This window comes from Hippocampus guttulatus, chromosome 6 (genome assembly GCF_054856545.1).
Source record: "Hippocampus guttulatus isolate MCC_2025c chromosome 6, RoL_Hgut_1.0, whole genome shotgun sequence".
Lineage (NCBI taxonomy): Eukaryota > Metazoa > Chordata > Actinopteri > Syngnathiformes > Syngnathidae > Hippocampus > Hippocampus guttulatus.
In genome coordinates, this window is record NC_141266.1 from 8221488 (window position 1) to 8240559 (window position 19072).

Sequence of the window (19072 nt, forward strand, 5' to 3'; positions counted from 1 at the left end):
ACTCGGGCGCCATCTTGACTTCAAAGTCAAGTCAAATTGAAGTTCAAATTGAAGTCAATATTTGTTTAAAAACACTTTCACGCTCTGAATATAAAATACAAAAAAAAGAAAAACACTGATTGTGTCAACTGAGCATGCCTTCTGTTGCATAAACTACCGGTAATTAGTTTTATGCTGTTCATAAACTCAAACCCTCATATATTGGGGCCGTCCGTATGAGCCAAATGTGACCTGGTGAATAAACATAATACCCCTCAGGAAAATGGTGGCCCACTTGAAAACATTTGCCATGAAGTTTAACGGTATACTTAAGTCATTCCCAAGATCGCAGAACTCACACTTGGTTAGTAGACAGAAAATGTCACTTCTGTTGTCTAATGTATGTTTTCATTTCCCTTGTAATTCTCTCAGCACATTTGACGTTGTTATCGGAATAAAGATAGCGTTTGGCTTTTTTAAAAAACTGTAGCAAGAAGTCAATGCACAGAAACTAGTTAGAGATGGTTCTCCATATTACAACACCTGTGACTTTCAAAAGGTTTGAGATTGTAATTGACTGCTCAAATGGGTATTTTTTTATCATGATCAAAATGCATGAGTCGCATCAGCAGCAAGGTCAAGATTTGCGCTCGCCAGACAGACAGGCACACGCATGGAATTAAAACGGAACTCATCCTCAATGTCACCACTGGCTCTATGAAGAGTGCTGCCACACATGTCCTTTCGATATTTGCCTAGCATTTGTCATTTGTAAATGCCTCCAGAGATGATCCACATAGCCCTGAAATCAATTCTGGGCTTTTCAGCAGCTCTTGTAACCTTCATGCTTTCAAAAGCGAGTGACATTAGCCAGACCGTCAGAGTGCTCCACATCCACCTGTTCCGAGTTTAAATGCCGATTTTTATCTACAATGAACCAAACTGTCCTATATCAAACCTCGTGTTGATCTAAATCCCCAAAGTACTCACAACAAGGACACCAAGATTTATAGCTATTTCCCTTGCTTGGTCATTAACAGCAAAATTAATTCTACTTTTGTGCATTAAAAATGTCAAGAGAGAAGCATGCAACAAAATTTACTGCAATGCTATAGTCAAATAAGATTTGTACACAGTATAACTGTTATAATTTTGTGTGGGGTCTCTCGTTGGCCCGCTTCTTGATGGGTTTAGTATATAAATGCCACACAGCTAGTAATCTCACAGTTTCCCCTCTTAGTTTGAAAAAGGGCTGTCGCTATCCTCTGCCTAGGATTGATTACATATACCTCAAAATGAAGAGTAAGCAGTTTTCCACAATCAAACGCCAGGTCCAGCCCTTGTATTGATTCATATTGCAGTGGAAAGAAAACAAGATCTGCCTCTTCATATCACTGTTGATATTTGTTTCCCTTATTCTCATGAATTTGTGGCTTCTCCGTGCTGTTCTTACCACCATTTAAGGCATGTGTATTGAAACAAACTTCCTTGCATGACTTCGGTTTGCTCTTTTCCCTGAAAGCATGCTGTGTACAGTACGTATTTACGTTATTAATTAGTACGTATATTTAAAAGTATAATAATTCTGGAACTATATTCATCAGATTAGCATTATTTCCCATAGCCCAAAAAGGAATTCTAAATCACAACTCTGTTCTTAGTGCCTCAAATTGCCTTCAAATAGCTAAATTGCTAAGGAAGTCTTGAAAGCTGGTTTGTCAGCAATTACAATGCATATCGCAGCAGTGTGCGTGCATACAACATACCATGTACAGTATCCTCAATGTCAACGCCGTGCCGCCGGGGATAGATAAAAGGTAGTCAGTAATTCACAATATTTTCCACCCAGTGGCGTTGTTCTGTTTGCGTGGGCGTCGTTTGGTATGCCACACCTTCTTCTGGTATCAGTATAACAGCTCCATTAAGAGCCAAAAAAGGTGTGGTCAGTCATCAGACATCATGATTGTATTTGGGAATTTGCCAGGGAAATTACTAAAGCAGTGAAAAGGAAAGCGCAAACGCTTTGGAATCCTTTTTTCGTCATGACCAACCCTCTTGTTTTTCTCCCATTCTTTATCAGGTTTTGTTTTTTCAGAAACAAGCAAAAAAAAGGGTGCTTCTTTTGCCACCAAACAATGACATTGGCGTAGAGGGGCTGATCATAACTTTGCTTCTGGACACTGAGGAAATCCTTCAGCATTGCAAAATTATTGAAACGTAGATTCATTCAGTTGAATGTTCAATGAGATGACATTACATCCTTAGACAGAGATGAAGAGAACAGTGCCCTTTAAGTAAATGCATATTTTTTATGCAGCCCTTTCTCTGTTTAACAAGCATGTTCAGCACTTGAAGTGGCTAAACGGGGCTTCAGTCGCACTTCAAACAGACCATTCACAAGCACTTTGCGCCTTGTTTTGCTCATTGCCCATCCTCTTCTAGGCCCCCTTTAATACAATGTCCAAAGCTGAGTATTGGACATGTTTTGGGGTCACATTTGGTGGTTTATTCAAGAGGAAGAGTAGCCGGAGGACTGGATTTAGCCGGCCAGAGCGCTACGCTGTCTTCTCGTACGGGTCATTGCTTTGGACATTCACTGCACGGCGAGGCTCTGAAAAACTGACAAAGAAGCGTAATGGCCAAAGAAACGTTCATCAGATGTGAAGGATACCCTCTTGTTCGAATCCAAGCAGAAGGGATGTACAGCAGCAGTGTGGGAAGAAAACTGGCATTAATGAGCAATCTATGCATTTCGCATTGGAAAGTTCAGATCTTTTTTTTCATTTGTTTCTTTCAATTGTGTCACATTTGTTATATTGCAATGTTGCAGAAAAAATATGCAACGCTGATGTATGCTGATTGTAAGGTCATGACTGCTGCCCTCAAGTTCTTGGCAGTTTGTATTTGGGGACTTGTGTATCAGGCAGACATGAAGATGGCGTGCTGTGTGAAGTCCGTGGGCTCGGTCATGCCACATTTAATTGGCCGATGCATGTCTTGACAGCTCCTGACCATCTATGACCCTTGGAACGTACCGAACACGGATGATATGATGTTGTTTTCTTTCTGTTATGAATGCTAAGTAAAGCAGCATTTTCTGCAAGGATTATTGTGTAATCTCTCCGTCACGATCTAATTAAAGGAAACAAACGTGTCCTTTGGTTTCCTGCTTAAGTATAAATTGTCTTTGTCTATTAATGACTTTTCTTAAACAATAAGAGTATCCAGTGGATTCTTGGTAAGATTATATCACTTCATTCTAATCGCTTGGAAATTATTATACTATTAAATGTGAGCAAGCATCCTGATAGTCACATGCACCATGCATTGTAAGCTCAGTACAAAACAAACAAGTTTATTTTTCATTCAGATGGGAAGACAATTATGTAGCTTTTCAAGATATTTTAAGGCTGACTGTATCCACCGATGCTTAGATGGCATTTGCTTTTTTGGCAAGAATGATCTGCCAACAGCCATTGAACAGTTAGTTTGTTGAATCCATAAAGGCATACCTGTCAACTTTTCGGAGCGCCAACCTGTATAAACTACCAAAAAAATCCTTATAAAGAGCAAAAAATCCTTATAACATACCAAAGCATTTTATATGTCAAAATAACGGCAGAAAAAAACCCACGAAATTTTCAATGATATTTATTGTAGATCTCCATAATACAATGTCTGGTTAATGTCTAATCATCATTCTACTTAGTGGCATTACTGTGTTCAGAGTTGTATTCCTGCGTTACTTTTTTCACCAACTCCAAATCATTTGGAGTTGGTGAAAAAAACCCCGGAAATTTTCAGAATCCGTATGATTTGTGCGATACGGCCTTATACGTAAGATTCACCACAAAATCCGTATGAACTATGGCTAAACCGTATGAGTTGACAGGTATGTAAAGGTGACTTGAAATTTTGGCTCTTGTGTCAAGTTGCGCCAAATGTCAACTTTTTAAATAATTAATAGCACTATTACCAGCTGGGCTAGCCAAAACCAATATCTTCTACGTGGGGATTTTAGCCTCGATGAGGTCTTTGAACTGAATCGCAAGCTCGACACATTTACAGTAGGCTACTTTCACTTGCAGAAGCTAATTATTATGGCATTGTGGCTCTTTTTCATATTGACTTAATATTTTTGATACACTTAATTGACCGGTTAACTAAGATGAAAGATTTTGCCTTCAAGACCCATTTGAGGAGTCTCATTAATACTTGAAAATAATATCTATGTATATTTGGATTTTAAGACGAGTTTCAAGATGTTTTTCTGTATTTATTTTTAATGGAGGTATGATTCTTGATAATTGGCCCACCCTGCACACCCATAAAAGGATGCATCCATTTCACTGGGTTAGCCGATAACACCTTGGAAGATGCGACATGCCCCTAGCTAATAATTTCACCAACAAATTATCCATTTACTGCGTCTCCTGGGGGCTGAGATTCATTATCCAATTTAGCGTACTTGTGGAGCCGACGATATCTGGTGATGGATGGAGAGTGTCCAGAGTGAGGACAGTTTCACAACAGACAAAGAGAGTGCAGAACCTCTTGCCACCTGTCTGTTTGCCGATAATTTCCTCTGATCCCAAAGTGCACTCGGATTGTATTGCCTTTGGGGGGGGGGGGGGGGGGGGGTGCGCAATTGAAAAGGCTTTTTATGTTGTGCAGTCAATGTACTTTTGTGCTCTTCTTGTAGCTCGGCGATTCATGGGAGGCGTTTTTGGCTAATGATGAAATATATGACGATGTCCAGTCTTAAATGAAAGCAATTCACTCTGTCCCAAGAGTTCAATGCAGATAACAAAGTGGGCTCTGACATAATTGCCCGTTTGTTTTGTGACTTTGCCTTGGTCACATGGCTACTCTTTCTCTGTCTCTTTTGTCAATGTTATTGTCAAACCTTTTGCATAAGGCTTCATTATTTCAATCAGCCGCCCATATGACGAGAGCTATGGCATATGGCTCATGTGTGTATCCCCGCCCCCCAACCTCTCATTCGAGTCATACATTTGGCCACCAGAATTATATTTAGACAATTCCATTATACTTGAAATTGCTTCTGTATGAATGTTCAGCTTCATTCCTAAACAACATATTTGCTTTGGAGTCAAATGAGATGTGCACATAAGGAGAGCAGAGGAAAGAAAGATTGAAGCGGGGGGTGGGGAGTGGGGAGATGAGGACCCTGCTTTTGGATGTGCTCCTCGTCCAAAGACGGTGGTCATCATTTGTCGAGGTGGCCTCAGACAGCGCAGACAACCACAGAGGATAAACGACCATGAGCGGGGGCGGTGGAAATGGTGGTGAAAGATGGCCTGCTCAGTCATCGATCACCACCAGCCGCTCTGCAGACCAATCCTAAGAGGAAAACAAGGGCAACAACAGTGGATTGAATTGTTGCAGGAGCAGCTCATTATCAGACCTGGTGGCACAACTCGTCAGCCAGCACTTTCTTGTTCTCTGTTGCTTCTTAACATGACGACATTATGAAAGAGGATGGTTTCCACACCTGGTGATGAGCAGTAGAGAATGTTGAACGTCTTTTCCTTTCTCAGAAGGGTCACTGAGTCTTTATTTGCTCATTCTACCGGTATGTTACAGCATTATTTAATTATTCATTTGTTTGTTTGATTTCATTTGTTTAACTTTCATGCAGTCATCTAAGGCATTACTAATGTTGGCAATATTATACCCATTACAGTCACAGTAAGATGACGATGCTGTTTTTAAACTTGGGGCGTTGATCTCTTCTCCATAATTGTCACTTTTTGTGACCAAAGTGTGTCCCGCTGGCATTTAGAATCGTCTGCCATCGTCTGCCATTACTTTTACTCAGTGTTGCTCCTCTTGCACGGTCAGACTGCATTGTCATTACCTGACTTTTCATTAAGTAGAATAAACCGCATATTATTAGTTGTGATGTGCTGGCAAATTAATTTAATCCATGAGGTTTTCATAATTATTTGGCTAAACTATGTCCTCTGAAAGTGGGTAGAGCAAACTATGCAATTTCATTGTTTTTTTGTTTGTTTGTGTGCTTTATAACATTGATCGAAGAAAATAAATTAGATGGAACAAAAGGACATTGAGAAAGTAATATAAAAATATTTTGCTGACAAGACCCCAAATCCATGAGAATGAATGAATGAATAAATAAATATTAACTTCTCAAATTAGTCTGCCGGTGGTGGGGGCGGGGGGTGCCGAAATGAGAAGGACCAAGCAACTTAAGATGATGGAATGTTTTATTTTGTTGACCACAGGTGAGCAGTTGCTGCTTGGTGAAGGAGATCCCAGACCTGAGTCTGGGTTGGCAGACTGCCTGATATAAGCAGGCTCGCAGGGAGCATGTGCAAGGTAGCAGACTGAGACCAAGGAGCAAATACAATATTGAGGAACACAGTTACCTGTGGTTCTGCATTGAAGGAACTGCAAAATTAGCAGTGGTGGTTGGTAGCCCATGGAATGCTGGAATCGTGACATACCCGAGGAGGTGTTGGGCAGGGATTTGTGGGCATTCTCTTATCCAGGTGAGCTGGGTGCTCCATGCAGCTGGATGGACTGTGTTGTGCAGCTGAGCCCAGTCTCCGGCTGCTGAGCTGCTGGTTGGCGCGTTCACATTGACCATTGGTCTGCAGATGGTATCCAAAGAAAAGGCCGATGTATTTTCTGGAGTGTTTTTAATGAACCTATGTCTTTTCCAGAAAACAACCATTGCAAATAGTTGCGTCGATCCTTTGCCCTGCATTTAGCCCTGCATCTAAAACATCTTTTTTTTTTTTTTTCTTCAGCTCCACCTGTCAGTTTAGATGGAGAATGTTGGCGTGCATTATATTTTTCCTGATATTTGGAGACATGCAAAATTCGGAAGATTAACAAACATTTCCGGCTGTCATTTCAGTGACACCAATTACACTTATATAACCAAAGTGTTGAATAATAATTCACCCAGATGATGTGGTGAATCACAAGCAGCACATGACATTTGATTATTTTATTCATTCATGAATATTTGTGTCCTGCTGTTAAAGTGGAAAAACATGCTCAGCTGCTGTAAAGCTGACAGCTTTTGAGGCGATGCTTCACGTCCCTGAAGAGAGTCCATGACAGGGTGGAATCATCTCACAAGGGCTGTTAAACACCTGTGATTGCTGCCATTGTATGGATGCCTTTGCAGGATAATCGAGAATGCTTTTGAAACACAACGCACTTTATCTGGTCCTATATTTACACTCCAGTTAAAAGGGAAGCCAACTCAAAAATGTGCTTTACTTTAATTTTCTTTTTTGTTTTTCTCCCTCTGCTCGCGACCATCATGACCAAACTCAGAAAACAGGTGAACCATGATTGGTTGTTACCCTAGCCCTGACCAACTTTTGATTTCTATTTTTTTTTTTCCAAGATGGCGCCCGAGTAGGCAGCCATCGGCAAGTGCTCTTCAAGAGCCTTGCTTTTTTGTTCTTTTTTGGTGTTTTTGTCTTTTGTTTTGTCACATGTTGTTTGTTGTTTCATCGTGTGGACCTGATATGGACTGTTTTCAGCGTTTTTTGGCCACGACATTCGTCAAAGGAGAAGTATCTGTGCTTGGTGGTTGCGCCTTCTCGGCAGCACGCCTGTACCAGCACAGATTTTGATTGGGAGGAATGTCGGCGCCATTGACTGTCGGTGCTGGACAGACCTGGGGCGCTTGTGTTTTTTGCGCCTGTAATGGGCAGCATTTTTCACGACCCCGTTTTGTTCAGTGGAGATGTCGGCGCTGTTGGACAGTCGGCGTTGGTGCGGCTGGATGGATGGTTGCTGAAGTTGAGGATGAGGAGAGAGGAGCGTTGGCACAGAGCGCCGATGCATATTTGGAACCGAGAGTCGCCGCTTGGAATTGAAATGGATTTTCATGGGACAGGAGAAGTGAACCAATCTCTTTTTTCATCAATGGATGCTACAGCTTCTTGTTGACTTTGAAACTTAGCTTGTAGCCGACGTGTGCACATTTTGAGCATGACATATCTGATCTACTGGTTAAAGGACACTTTGATTCTCTCCTCTTTCATCTCAAACTGCTTCAAACAACAAAGCGTGTGACGGAAAAGTGGTTAGAATTGCACGACTGTCCGTGTTTTATGTTATGTGTTGTGTTTATTATTTTACTTTATGTTAACTGTTTTGTTAAGTGCTTTGTTACAGATGCCGCTGTTGTGAAAGCGCTATATAAATCAGCATGTATTGTATTGTATTTCAGTCGACAACAAGTGGCAAAATGGCCACCCTCGAGATCGATAAAAACAGATGGATTTAGCTGATTAATCCATATTTCACAAACACAATAATAATCAAAGTGTTTTGTTTAGACTAGTAAACTAAGTAATAAAAACATCCACCCATTTCCTGAACCATTTATCCTCGGTATTGTTTCCAAAAAAAAGAGCTGTCTTCTTCTTTAGAGAGGTGCTCCAGGAAATGCCATGTGAGATCTCTGACTTCTGAGAGAAAAAAAAAACTCGGAATCATCTCTTTTCCACAGATACAATGAAAGTTTCAAAAGTGGACTTGAGAAGGCTAAAAAGGTGTGGAAGGTGTTAACAAGCTGTTTTTTTCCTGATTAATTTACATAACAATGCTCTTTCGGCAGTTTGTCTGCTTCCCAACAGAAAATAAAAGCTGCTGAGGCGGCTATGTTTGTTGTTCTGCAATAAAGATGTTCTTTTTCTCAGAATTAAGATGTAGCCCACCTTGCTCCCAATGGGGAACTGCTGAGATTCGACTCAATACCCGGTGCCGCACTCGTAGTTGATGACAAAGCGTCACAAACAAAAGCCTCTCAAGGCTATTGCTGGCAGATGTGACACTGAGGGGATTTCGATATGGATATTTGTACAGCAAGCTCTCAGCAAAAAAAAATATGACTCTAACTCCTTTATTGCAAGTTTTTCCTCATACGATTCCAACTTTATTTTCAAAACATCGATGCTTTTTATCAGACATTTTATCGTCTCTTCATACTTAGGAATATGAATTGCCAGAATTCAAAGAATCATAACCCAATAAAGTGTGTCATCGGTTTATGTCAAAGTTCCACTCAAAATGCCTTTAATCGATGCCATTTAGAATTTGCTTCAAAGCCTTTGTCACTACATAAAACCTCTATTTGAAAATTCCTCTCATGGATGTTATGGATCATTTGTTGAGCACTCTAAGCCTCTGTGCAGCAACATAGTATATCATGTTGTTCCAAGGTCCTCCTGGGTAGTGCTGGGCCAGTATGACACCCATCTGATTACACTGTCCCAGTGCCAAGTGTACCAGCGGGGCCCCATGTAAGCTCAGAGAGAAACACGAGGTCAGATGAGGTCTTGTCACTGCAAATTCATGTAATTCAGCACATCCAAACTTGTTCACCAAAGTGTTTCAAATGTCAGTATTGCCCATCCACTTTTGATTAATCACTGTGTAATTTTGTGTATGTTGCTTGATTTTTGGAGGGTCATGGAGGATTAGAATTCTTCACTTTTCAAGGCTGCTTTTTATGAAACAGGGTAAAAGGGTATCATACAGTTATACCTCGGGTAAATTAACCATGGCACCCCAAAAAAGTCTGATATAAATAGTAGTGCTGCACTATGTGCTTAAATGATTCATGTACAGCACTCTCTTCTGAGAGACGAAGCCTGGATATTGGTGCTCAAAGCTTTTAGCTGAATTGATGTATTGACATACAGTACGTGTTGTGTATGTTGTGTGTGTGTGTGCGTGTGTGTGTGTTTTCCTCTTTCGTGAATGTTCCATGTACCTTACATTGATTAGTGATTGTTAGATGGTCTCTCACAACAGTAAGAGCTTTGTGTTGATGTTACCAGAACAAACCATTGACAGAAGGCGGTACTATATTGTGATTTCAACAACCTGAGTAAGAGTTAAACTTAAAAAGAAAAACTAAAATTCCTGGATTTAATCACACCAGGTAAGAGGGACATAGAGAGAGACACAGAGAAAATACTGTGGAAATAGTGTGGAATTTTGAGTTGGACTGTTTGGTATTTTAGAGAGAGAGAGAGTAGAAAATTTATGAGGAAAAAGCTCACCTAGCATTTTGCAGAATTAGACATACAGTATACAGATCCACTACTGTAAATATGTCGTGATTGTCATTTCATGAAAACCACTTGTTTAAATGTGAAAGTACCAATATTACATTTTCAATGTAGTTATATTTCATGAGGGTCAAGGTAGATTTGAGTCGTATCCTAATTTCTTCCGTTCTTTTAAAAACAACAAATGTTTGAAGGCCAATGATGCCTTCACTACTCACTGTCTCCAGCAGGTGGGGCACATTAAGTGTTGAACTTGTTCTTGAGTCAAGCTTAAAACTTTTGCAATTGTTAACAGTGATCTCTTATCTTTCATGAGATGAATGCATAATTTTCTGCAAAGTACCATAAAAAAAGAATGGCAGTATGCTTTACCGTCACTTTTTGTTCTTTCCCGACAGGAATAACATATAAGATAAGATAACCTTCATTTGTCCTACATATGGACCATTATAGTGGAAGAATCTTGGTAGGTTATCTAATTACCTAACTAGGATATTTTAAAAACGAAAAATAACTAATTACAGTCAAAGAAAAGAAAACGATGAACACGATTTTGTTCTTTTTCAAAATATGTTGTTTTATTTTTGGGGGGGGGATTATTTTTTATTCGTGGCAACAACAACTATAGCACCGACTGTGTCAGTATTTTGTTGAAATGTGCACAATGTCGTTGTCTTGAACGCTTTAAAAGTTAGCATCCTGCTGAAGTGCAGAGTACTGCTGGACTCCATTCGGAACAGTAAAAGTGTGTGTGCGTGCGCGCGCACACATGCGCATGTGTTGACGTACATAGTTCCTGTTTAGGAATGTGCAGACTGTCTGAAACTTTTAACAGCAGCAGTGGGGGCTCTTATCCAAAGGGTGGATGACCGCGGCGTTTGCAATACTTCCAAATTGCTCTTAGTGTAGTTTGGCAGTAGTTATGGACTACCGCTACATACTCTCTATGACGGGCAGTGGCGCGAGGGCTGTCAGGGACGTGATTACCCACAGACTGTGGTCTGGATTCGGCCAGGAGGACAACGTGGGTTATGATCCGCACCTTGCCGCGACAGCACTGGATTACAGCACCGTTCACTCTAAAACAGGTCGGTGAGACGCGATGCTTTTGTTTTGTTTTTATCGTAGCTTCGAGTACGCTGCCCACTACTTTCGCTAGGCTAGCCCGGTAACGTGTGTTCTACGCCAGCGAGCTTTGGAAAAACTCCTTTTATCTTTTAATGTAGTACTGCTGCACCAATAACTTTCCATCTGGGCAGAAGTAAGTTTTATTACATCGTGTCTGTTGGCATAAGTATTATTCGGTGCTATTCTGTGCTTCAAATACTGTGCGTGATGACAAGATGACAACTTTTTGACAGTTACTTCCGCCCACATATGTTCCACAGTACTGTACACAATGGCAAAGTTTCGCGAGGTAGATGTGGGCATTTACATTGTAGTACAGTGCATCGTTTTCGCCGCATTAAGAGCGACGTCTCTTGAAAGACGTTTAACAGCTGACATGTGTACGTCACTCGAGAACGTTGACGCCCCTCTGCCAACCCGATACTGTTGTGTTTACTACAAACGCCAATTCCAGTAAAGTTGGGTCAAACTTAAACTACTTTCCAACCTACATTCAGTTGAATACCTGATAGTGACAATATGTTTAATGTTCAAACTAAATAACACTTTATTTGGTCTGTTTTTCTTCACAATATTCACTTATTTTGAATTTGATGCTTGCAAGTTCCAAAAAAATAAAAAGCGGGACAGGGGCATGTTTATTACCTGTTAAATCACTTTGCCTTTGTAACAGCTCAATAGGCGTTTGGGAACTGAGGAAACCAATTGCTCATGCTTTCTAGATGGAAATTCTTTCCATTCTTGTTTGATGTACAACTTCAATTACTCAACAGTCAGGGGCTCTACAAAAAACAAAACCACATGGCTGTAACACATGCAGAATGGCACGTGGTTTAGTTTTGCTGATATAAGCATGAAATACCTGAAAAATATGTTTGGATGGCAGCATATGTTGTGCCCAAACCCGTATGCATTAACAGTGCCTTCACAGATGTGCCAGTTTCTCATGCCGCGGGCAATAACACATTTCTATACAAGGGTTGATGGATTATTGTTTTTGCATCAAAATCAATATCTCAGATTATGCAATCCCCCCCATCTCACCAATTGGAAGTGGCATGCTCGTCATGAACAGGTCATTGTAACAGTCAGCTCCAAGTCGGTTAAAAGAGTGGTGCATTCAGGTCACACAGTTGTTCAGAGTTGCCTCTGTCCCAGCTCTTTTTGGAATGTGTTGCAATGTTAAATTCACCATGAGAGATTAGTAGCAAAACCAAATAAAAACAATGTTTATCAGTGTGAACGTTAAATATATTGGCTTTGTAGTGTGTCTAATTGAATATAGGTAGATAAAAGATTTCCAGATAATTCCATCCCAATTTAAATGGAAAGTATTTTGTAATCTCAGTGCCATGATTATAGCTATCCATGTTGGTATGGTTACATTGATTTAATCATGCACACATTATTGTCACATAAATTAGCAAGTGTTCTTTGGGTGCTCTGGTGTGTTCATTGTTTGATTGCTTCAACAGCAAGCAAGTAGCACCTTCCAAGAAGAAAAATTTGACATTGTGGTGATCTTGAATTACACAGCATATGTTCAGAGCCACTTCTTTAGCTTGCCTGAAGAAGAAGCTCTTGAGCAAACAGCCAACAACCAACTGGGGAAGGGATGGGAATAATAGAATTCATCGTACAAACAATAAGGACAGCACAACACATAACACGTGGGTTAAACACACAAAACCACTTCTGCTACAACAGGGTTACATTTAAACATAAGCACATATTTTTTAACAGCTATTTACAAAATGCTGCGAAAAATGCTGTGAAGTATGTCATCATCTCCCACTGTCACTTCAATATCTTGCACAGCATGCATTTAAAGGCACATTGTCAATACAGTGAAACTCCTCTAGAACGAAACCTACATGGGCGAAAATACCCCCTAATGTGAAAAAATCTTCATGCATTAACACCATTCCCATTCTCCTGCCGCCCATACGACGAAAAAAAAACCCTGTTGCGTTATACGAAATCATTTTCTCTGCTCTAGCCTCGCGAACAGATTCACTACAACGAAGTCTAATCCAACAGCGACCTCTACTGCTTCGTTTGGAAACGGCAACAGCAACCACCACACTGGTTTAACAGCTCAGAGTTTCTTGAATGCAACATACTCATAGCTGCTCTGCCATTGGCTTACCGAGCATCATCCTGGCCTTCGATTGGCCAAGAGGGACCTCACTGTCTATGTGTGTAGATACTGCAGCTAGATCCGTGGAAGATAAAGTGTAATGAATCCGATTAGCTGCTCAGAGTAAATTGCTTATGGCTCGACGGACATTCAAATAAACGAACGTTTCCTCGAATGTTTTACTTGTTATCATGCTAAAAACCTTACGCTAACTGGAGCGCTAATTAGAGAGAAGTTGAGTTCCATCGCGCTAACTCTGGCCATCGAGGACTACGAAGCGTCCCGTGGCTGGCTTAAAAGTTCATTGCATGACATCAGCTGAGCAACGCTGTCTTGGGTGGCGATCGAGGGGAGGTCGAGTTAGAGACAGTGAGATAGTGGAAAGAAAAGCCACCGGGTCCAGGAAGTATCTGTTATTGTTAGACTCAGACGTAGCATGAACGTTGCATTGCTAAAATGGCTACAAAACGGACCTTTGGATGTCAAGCAGCTAAAACAAGAAGCGCTCTGATGCTGAGAGGGTAAAAGTGATCAAAATGAAAGACAGAGGAAGCAAAATAAATACATTATCTAAGAAATTGATGTAAGTGAAAGTGAATGCCGATCGTAAATTTTGCAATTTCTTTCCCTTTTTTCTTTCTACACTCACTATATGAAGTGTCAAATAAGTGTGTGCTCCTACTTATGCACTATTTGAATAAAAATAAAGAGTACACATACGATTGTGTGTGCGTGTACACATACGTTTGTGTGTGTGTGTGTGTGTGTGTGCGTGTGTGTGTGTGTTTACGTCTGAGATCAAATTTGCTACAGTGAAAACCCCCCTGTTATGAAAAATGTCTTGCTGCAAACATGATTTCGTTGTAGAGGAGTTTCACTGTAGCAGCACAGTGACGTAGTGGGTAGCACATTTGCCTCACAGAGGTCCCGGGTTCAGATTTTGGCTCAGGCCCTCCTTTGTGGAGTTTGTATGTTCCCCCTGTGCTTGCTTAGGTGTTTCTGGTTACCTCAGCTTCAAACCCTCTTAATCAGGGGTGTCCAAAGTCAGTCTTCAAGGGCCGCTGTCCTGTCTGTTTTCCATCTGTCCCTGCTGCAACACAACTGATTCAAATGATGAGGATTGTTCTCATGCTTCTTCAAAGCTTGCTGATGAGCTGATCATTTGAATCAGGTGTGTTTCAACCGGGAGCGATGGAAAACAGGCCAGAAGCAGCCCGCGAGGACCGGAGTTTGACTTTCCTGCTCTAAATTGTCCATAGGTGTGAATGTGAGTGGGAATGGATGGGTGTTGCTTGTGTCCCATGATTGGCTGGTAACCATTGCTGGGTATAACTCAACCTTCGCCCATAGTTGAAAGTTGGTGTGTGGGTGTTTTGATGCTCTATTTTGATAAATACTATTGGTAATTAACTCCATTAAAGCGGAAGTCAACCCCCAAATTTCCTTTACAATAATAGGGGTGTTCACACTGCACACATTTGCTCCGGCGCTGCACCGATGTATTTTGTTGCGATATATTTTGCACCGCAGCAAATTGTGTGGAGCGTTCACACGTACAAAGCCGCTGAGCGTGTCAGCACTCGGTCTCCGTGCCTTCTGCTCGAGAGTGACCGCCCCGAAAACGTAAATCAACGATGACTTCAATGACACTCAGAAAAGAAAACACGTAATGCGCCAAACTGAATATCAAGAGAGGAAATCACAAAATAAATTATATGGGGGGGCGGTGGGTTGTGAACACACAACAAAGGAACAAACTGCACAAACAACCCCGAGACAGTCCAGTCTCTTACAAAAGGAAAGATGTTACCAGCCAAGTCTTGTGTCGTTATTAAACAAACACATGACGGAAGTCCGACAGAGCACGAAAGCAACACATTCTCGCCGTACGTAAACTCTTCACAAGCATTTTCTCTGGATCAAATTTAACCCAGTTGCGTTCACACGTGCAAATTTACACCGATGCTGCTTCGCAAACAAGCATTTGCTCTGGAGCAAATTTTTAAACCACCTCCCTGAGGTGGATCAAATTTGGTCCGGTGTAAGCTGTTTTCCGGGGCTACGCCGGAGCTAATTTGCACGTGTGAACGCTCTACTGGGGCAGCCCCGGTGTACCAAATCTTGCCGTGTGAACACCCCTAATATGTTTGATGTGCCCATGTAACGATCAATCACGGCTCACTTGTTTTCTGAATTTGGTCATGTGACGTTTGCAAGTTGAGCCGTGATTGTTCAATATCTGAGCCGTGAACAACTGCAATGTCATTTTTAGTTGACAGCTAATGGCAAAATGGCCGCCTGAGATAAATAAAAACGAGTGGATTTCACTGCTTAATTCATATTCCTCAAACACAATATTAATTAAAATGACGTTGGCGCCACATAGAACATATTATTGTAAAGAAAATTTGGGACTCGGCTGCCCCTTTAAAAATGACTCAGCCATGGCTCAGTGGTTGGATCCCCAGCCATTGCAATCATGTCACAGTTTCCTTGACCGAGATACTGAACCTCCAGTTGCTCTTTATGCTGCGTCATCAGTAGGTGAATGAGGTAATAGTGTGAAGCGCTTTGATTACCTGAGGTAGAAAAGCACTGTACAAGTGACAGCCCATTTAACCATTAAAATAAATCCTTCAAATCGAATCCAATGGAATTCTCAAATGTAAATAAAACCAAAGAAACAATGATTTGTAAATCATGTTCGACCAGCCCATTTCCACACAGTTCCAGTTAGCAATTTCCTAACTCTGAGACAAACCCATTGACATGTTACAATGGTTGCACTTCTTGCCCTGTTTGTCAAGAGGACACTTCACCGAAGCATTTAGAGCATTTAAAATCAGATGGCAGTGCATGCTCAGACTCCATGCAGCCTGCAAGTCATGTCCCCAAAGCATTTTCACATCAGGGCATCTCTCCACGATAATGGCATCTTGTTATTTTTCTCCACTAATGTGCAACCTCCAAAGTTGCACATAACCTTCAAGCTCAAATTGTTGTCATGCATAACATGAGATTTTAGTAAAGTCTTTCAGGTCAGAGCATAAAAGATAACAATGTAAGATACTCTTTCCTCGTCTTTTTGTGGCTTTTTTGACCCATTTTCCATTAAATGCAAAAAGTCTGAATACAGAGGGTTTTAATAGAAGAAGAAAATGTTCCCAGAAGAACTGAAAGTGGGTAAGGGAGACTTGTTCAAAGCGCCAGCTTCACAAATGCATATTGTCATTAAGTATCAAAGTGAACGCATTTTTTGTTCCCCCAGATGTGTTGGCTTTACAGTGGTTAATATCTTTTCACGTCAAGTAAGAATGTTAGAAAAGTGGAATGCATGATCTGCATCTTCCTTGTGCATGATACCTGCCTTTGATCATTGAAGTGAAGACTGAGTGTTCAGTGTTTTTACATCCCAAAAATTAACCACCCTTCATACAGGTTTTGTGATCTGACAAATCTACACTGTCATGGATTTATGTTTCCAGTAGAAAAGAATAATTTCTTGTTGGAATTTGGTTTCAAAATCCAAACAAATCAGAGGCAGACCTTCATCCTAAAATAGTTTAGGATCTTTTCTTTTTATCACCTTATTTATACAGCGGAGCGATGTGTGAGGAAGTCTAAATGTTTTGGGGAAATAAGGCGGAACTTTTCCAGAGACGGCTACAAAAGATGGCGTCACATCATTAAAATGCGTAATAAATGAACCGTCTGTGTGGCCGCATTAATACTCTCACCATAAATGTCCTTTTTAAGTCGGATGAATTAAAGTATAAACAAAGTCAATACTGTTACTCAAAACAACTTTTCACATCCATAGACAAATGTCACCCTCCACCCAAAGCAATGATTCCCGCCGGCGCAGAGCGAATCTCGGGCTTTGGATGACGTATACTGTAACCTGCATGCCATAATTTTCTTTCTAATCTCCTGAGGCATATCTCTCCTTTGCTTCCTCTGGTCCGTTTGGTGTGTCAACCGGTCGACTGACTGCGAATAAATTTGAAGACACTTGTGATACAAATTAGAGGACACAGCTTGGTTGTCCCTATGGTCAAATTATGTTGAATCTTTTCTTATGGGTGCCATCATTACATCATGTACAGGCCTATTTCATGAGTTTTTTTCTTTAAGTATTACTGTTGAATCACAATTCAAAGCAATGCCTGATCTTCATTGGTTAATTTTCATTTAATTAGTTTTATTATTATTAGTAGTAGTAGTAGTAGTAGTATAAGAGTATGAGCTGTTTTCTTTCATTTACAGAGAGCTCCCAACAATTTTGTCCACATATACGTGTGATCTGCCCTGATCTCCGATGGCATGATTGGATCGAGACGATCTTAATCCATATAGTTTCGGCTTTGTTTTAATGTTTGTTATTGGTTGAATTTGTATTATGCACTGTGAATTGTAATTGCAGAGGACTGAATTTTACAGTGTCGGTTTTCCCTACATGAGAGCATACCCTATGGAATAGCAGACTTTAAATCACAATTCCTTAAGAGGATCCTGTGCTTCTCGCTCAATAAGAAGATCTGAGAATGCAGGGATGTGTTTCCCATAGCTGAGCTCATCACTTCTGCTATTTATTGGACATGTAACCTGAGAGGTTAGTGTTGCTGCTGAGCTCTGCGTTGTCAGTGTGCTCCACAAGGAAACACTATGAGATGAAGATGCACTTATCTACCAAAAAGGTATACACTATAGAAATATTTTGAGTTTCTCCTGAGGCAACAAGTTTATTTTCAGTGTTGTGTTTTAGTTTTAGCAACGATACAGTAACTTTTGGGGACACTGCAACCGAATGTACTTTCTGTACGGATCAATTTTATTTCAGTAGCTCAGTTCCTGCTGTCACTGACAGAGGGCCTCCATAAGGAAGGCAACTCATGGTTTAAACTTATGGCTGTTAGCTCTGTCACCTCAATATCCCAGTACATAAATACGTTAGCTAATAAGCTGGGTAGAAAGAAAATATGTGGTAGAACAGATGCACAAGGTACAGGAGTAGCCTCAGCTTTACGTGGCGGAACATCAACGAGAGAACTGAGATTTGAGTCATTGCATTGTGCCGCCGTGCCTAGCCGGATCAAGGAATTGTGGCACTCCTGGTGTCAAACTACTCCTGAACCAGAGAGCAAATGTCAGAAGTGTCAGCTCAGTGCTCCCAAGTCCCATTTTACAAAGGAAAGTACATTTCACATTACTTTGGGGTATTCATCTATCCATTATTAAGGAAGAGTGCAAGAGGGACACATTCAAGAGTTGCTGAAAGTCCCTGTATGTTTTGGACTTTTTGAATTAGAAATAAATGAAGTTTTCCAAGGGATTCCAATTTATTGAAGTGCATTAATCAGCCTGTGCAAACTTTGACTAGAAACACCCTCGCGTCCTATTTACTCATGAGCCTAGCCCTCCTTTCCCCAGCCGTGTCTTTGGTCACACAGCAATAATTGTAACATCAAATGTATGAGGATTCACAGTTTGAATACATGTGACAATAAGCTCAAGGAATACATCTTCTTTAGAGCGGTTGAGAGACGGACAAACTCAGATTTTTAGCAGAATTTGTGTCGAAAGCAAGTTTTTCCATAAAGCACACACAGAGTCGAAATTATGTTCTCCAAAAACCTCTGGAATTTGCTTTTACAATACTTTGACTTTTGAAGTTCGAACTTAAATGTGAAACTGCCTAGCCTTGCTTTTATTGAACACAATGTCTCCATGAACC

At 40.8% G+C, this 19072-nt stretch overlaps 1 protein-coding gene across 8 annotated transcripts in view; it reads left to right on the forward strand.

Moving 5' to 3' along the window:
• The window catches only part of oxr1a (oxidation resistance 1a), a 154266-nt gene that overhangs the window by 76750 nt on the left and 58444 nt on the right, over positions 1–19072 (forward strand). Inside the window, exon 1 of one of the 8 annotated variants that reach the window (XM_086114348.1) lies at positions 10871–11158. The exons of the other annotated variants lie outside the window; for them this stretch is intronic. Coding sequence (XP_085970474.1) covers positions 10993–11158 — 166 coding nt within the window. The 5' untranslated portion in view covers positions 10871–10992. Of the gene's footprint in view, positions 1–10870; positions 11159–19072 lie in introns of those variants that run through there. 8 annotated transcript variants of the gene reach the window in all.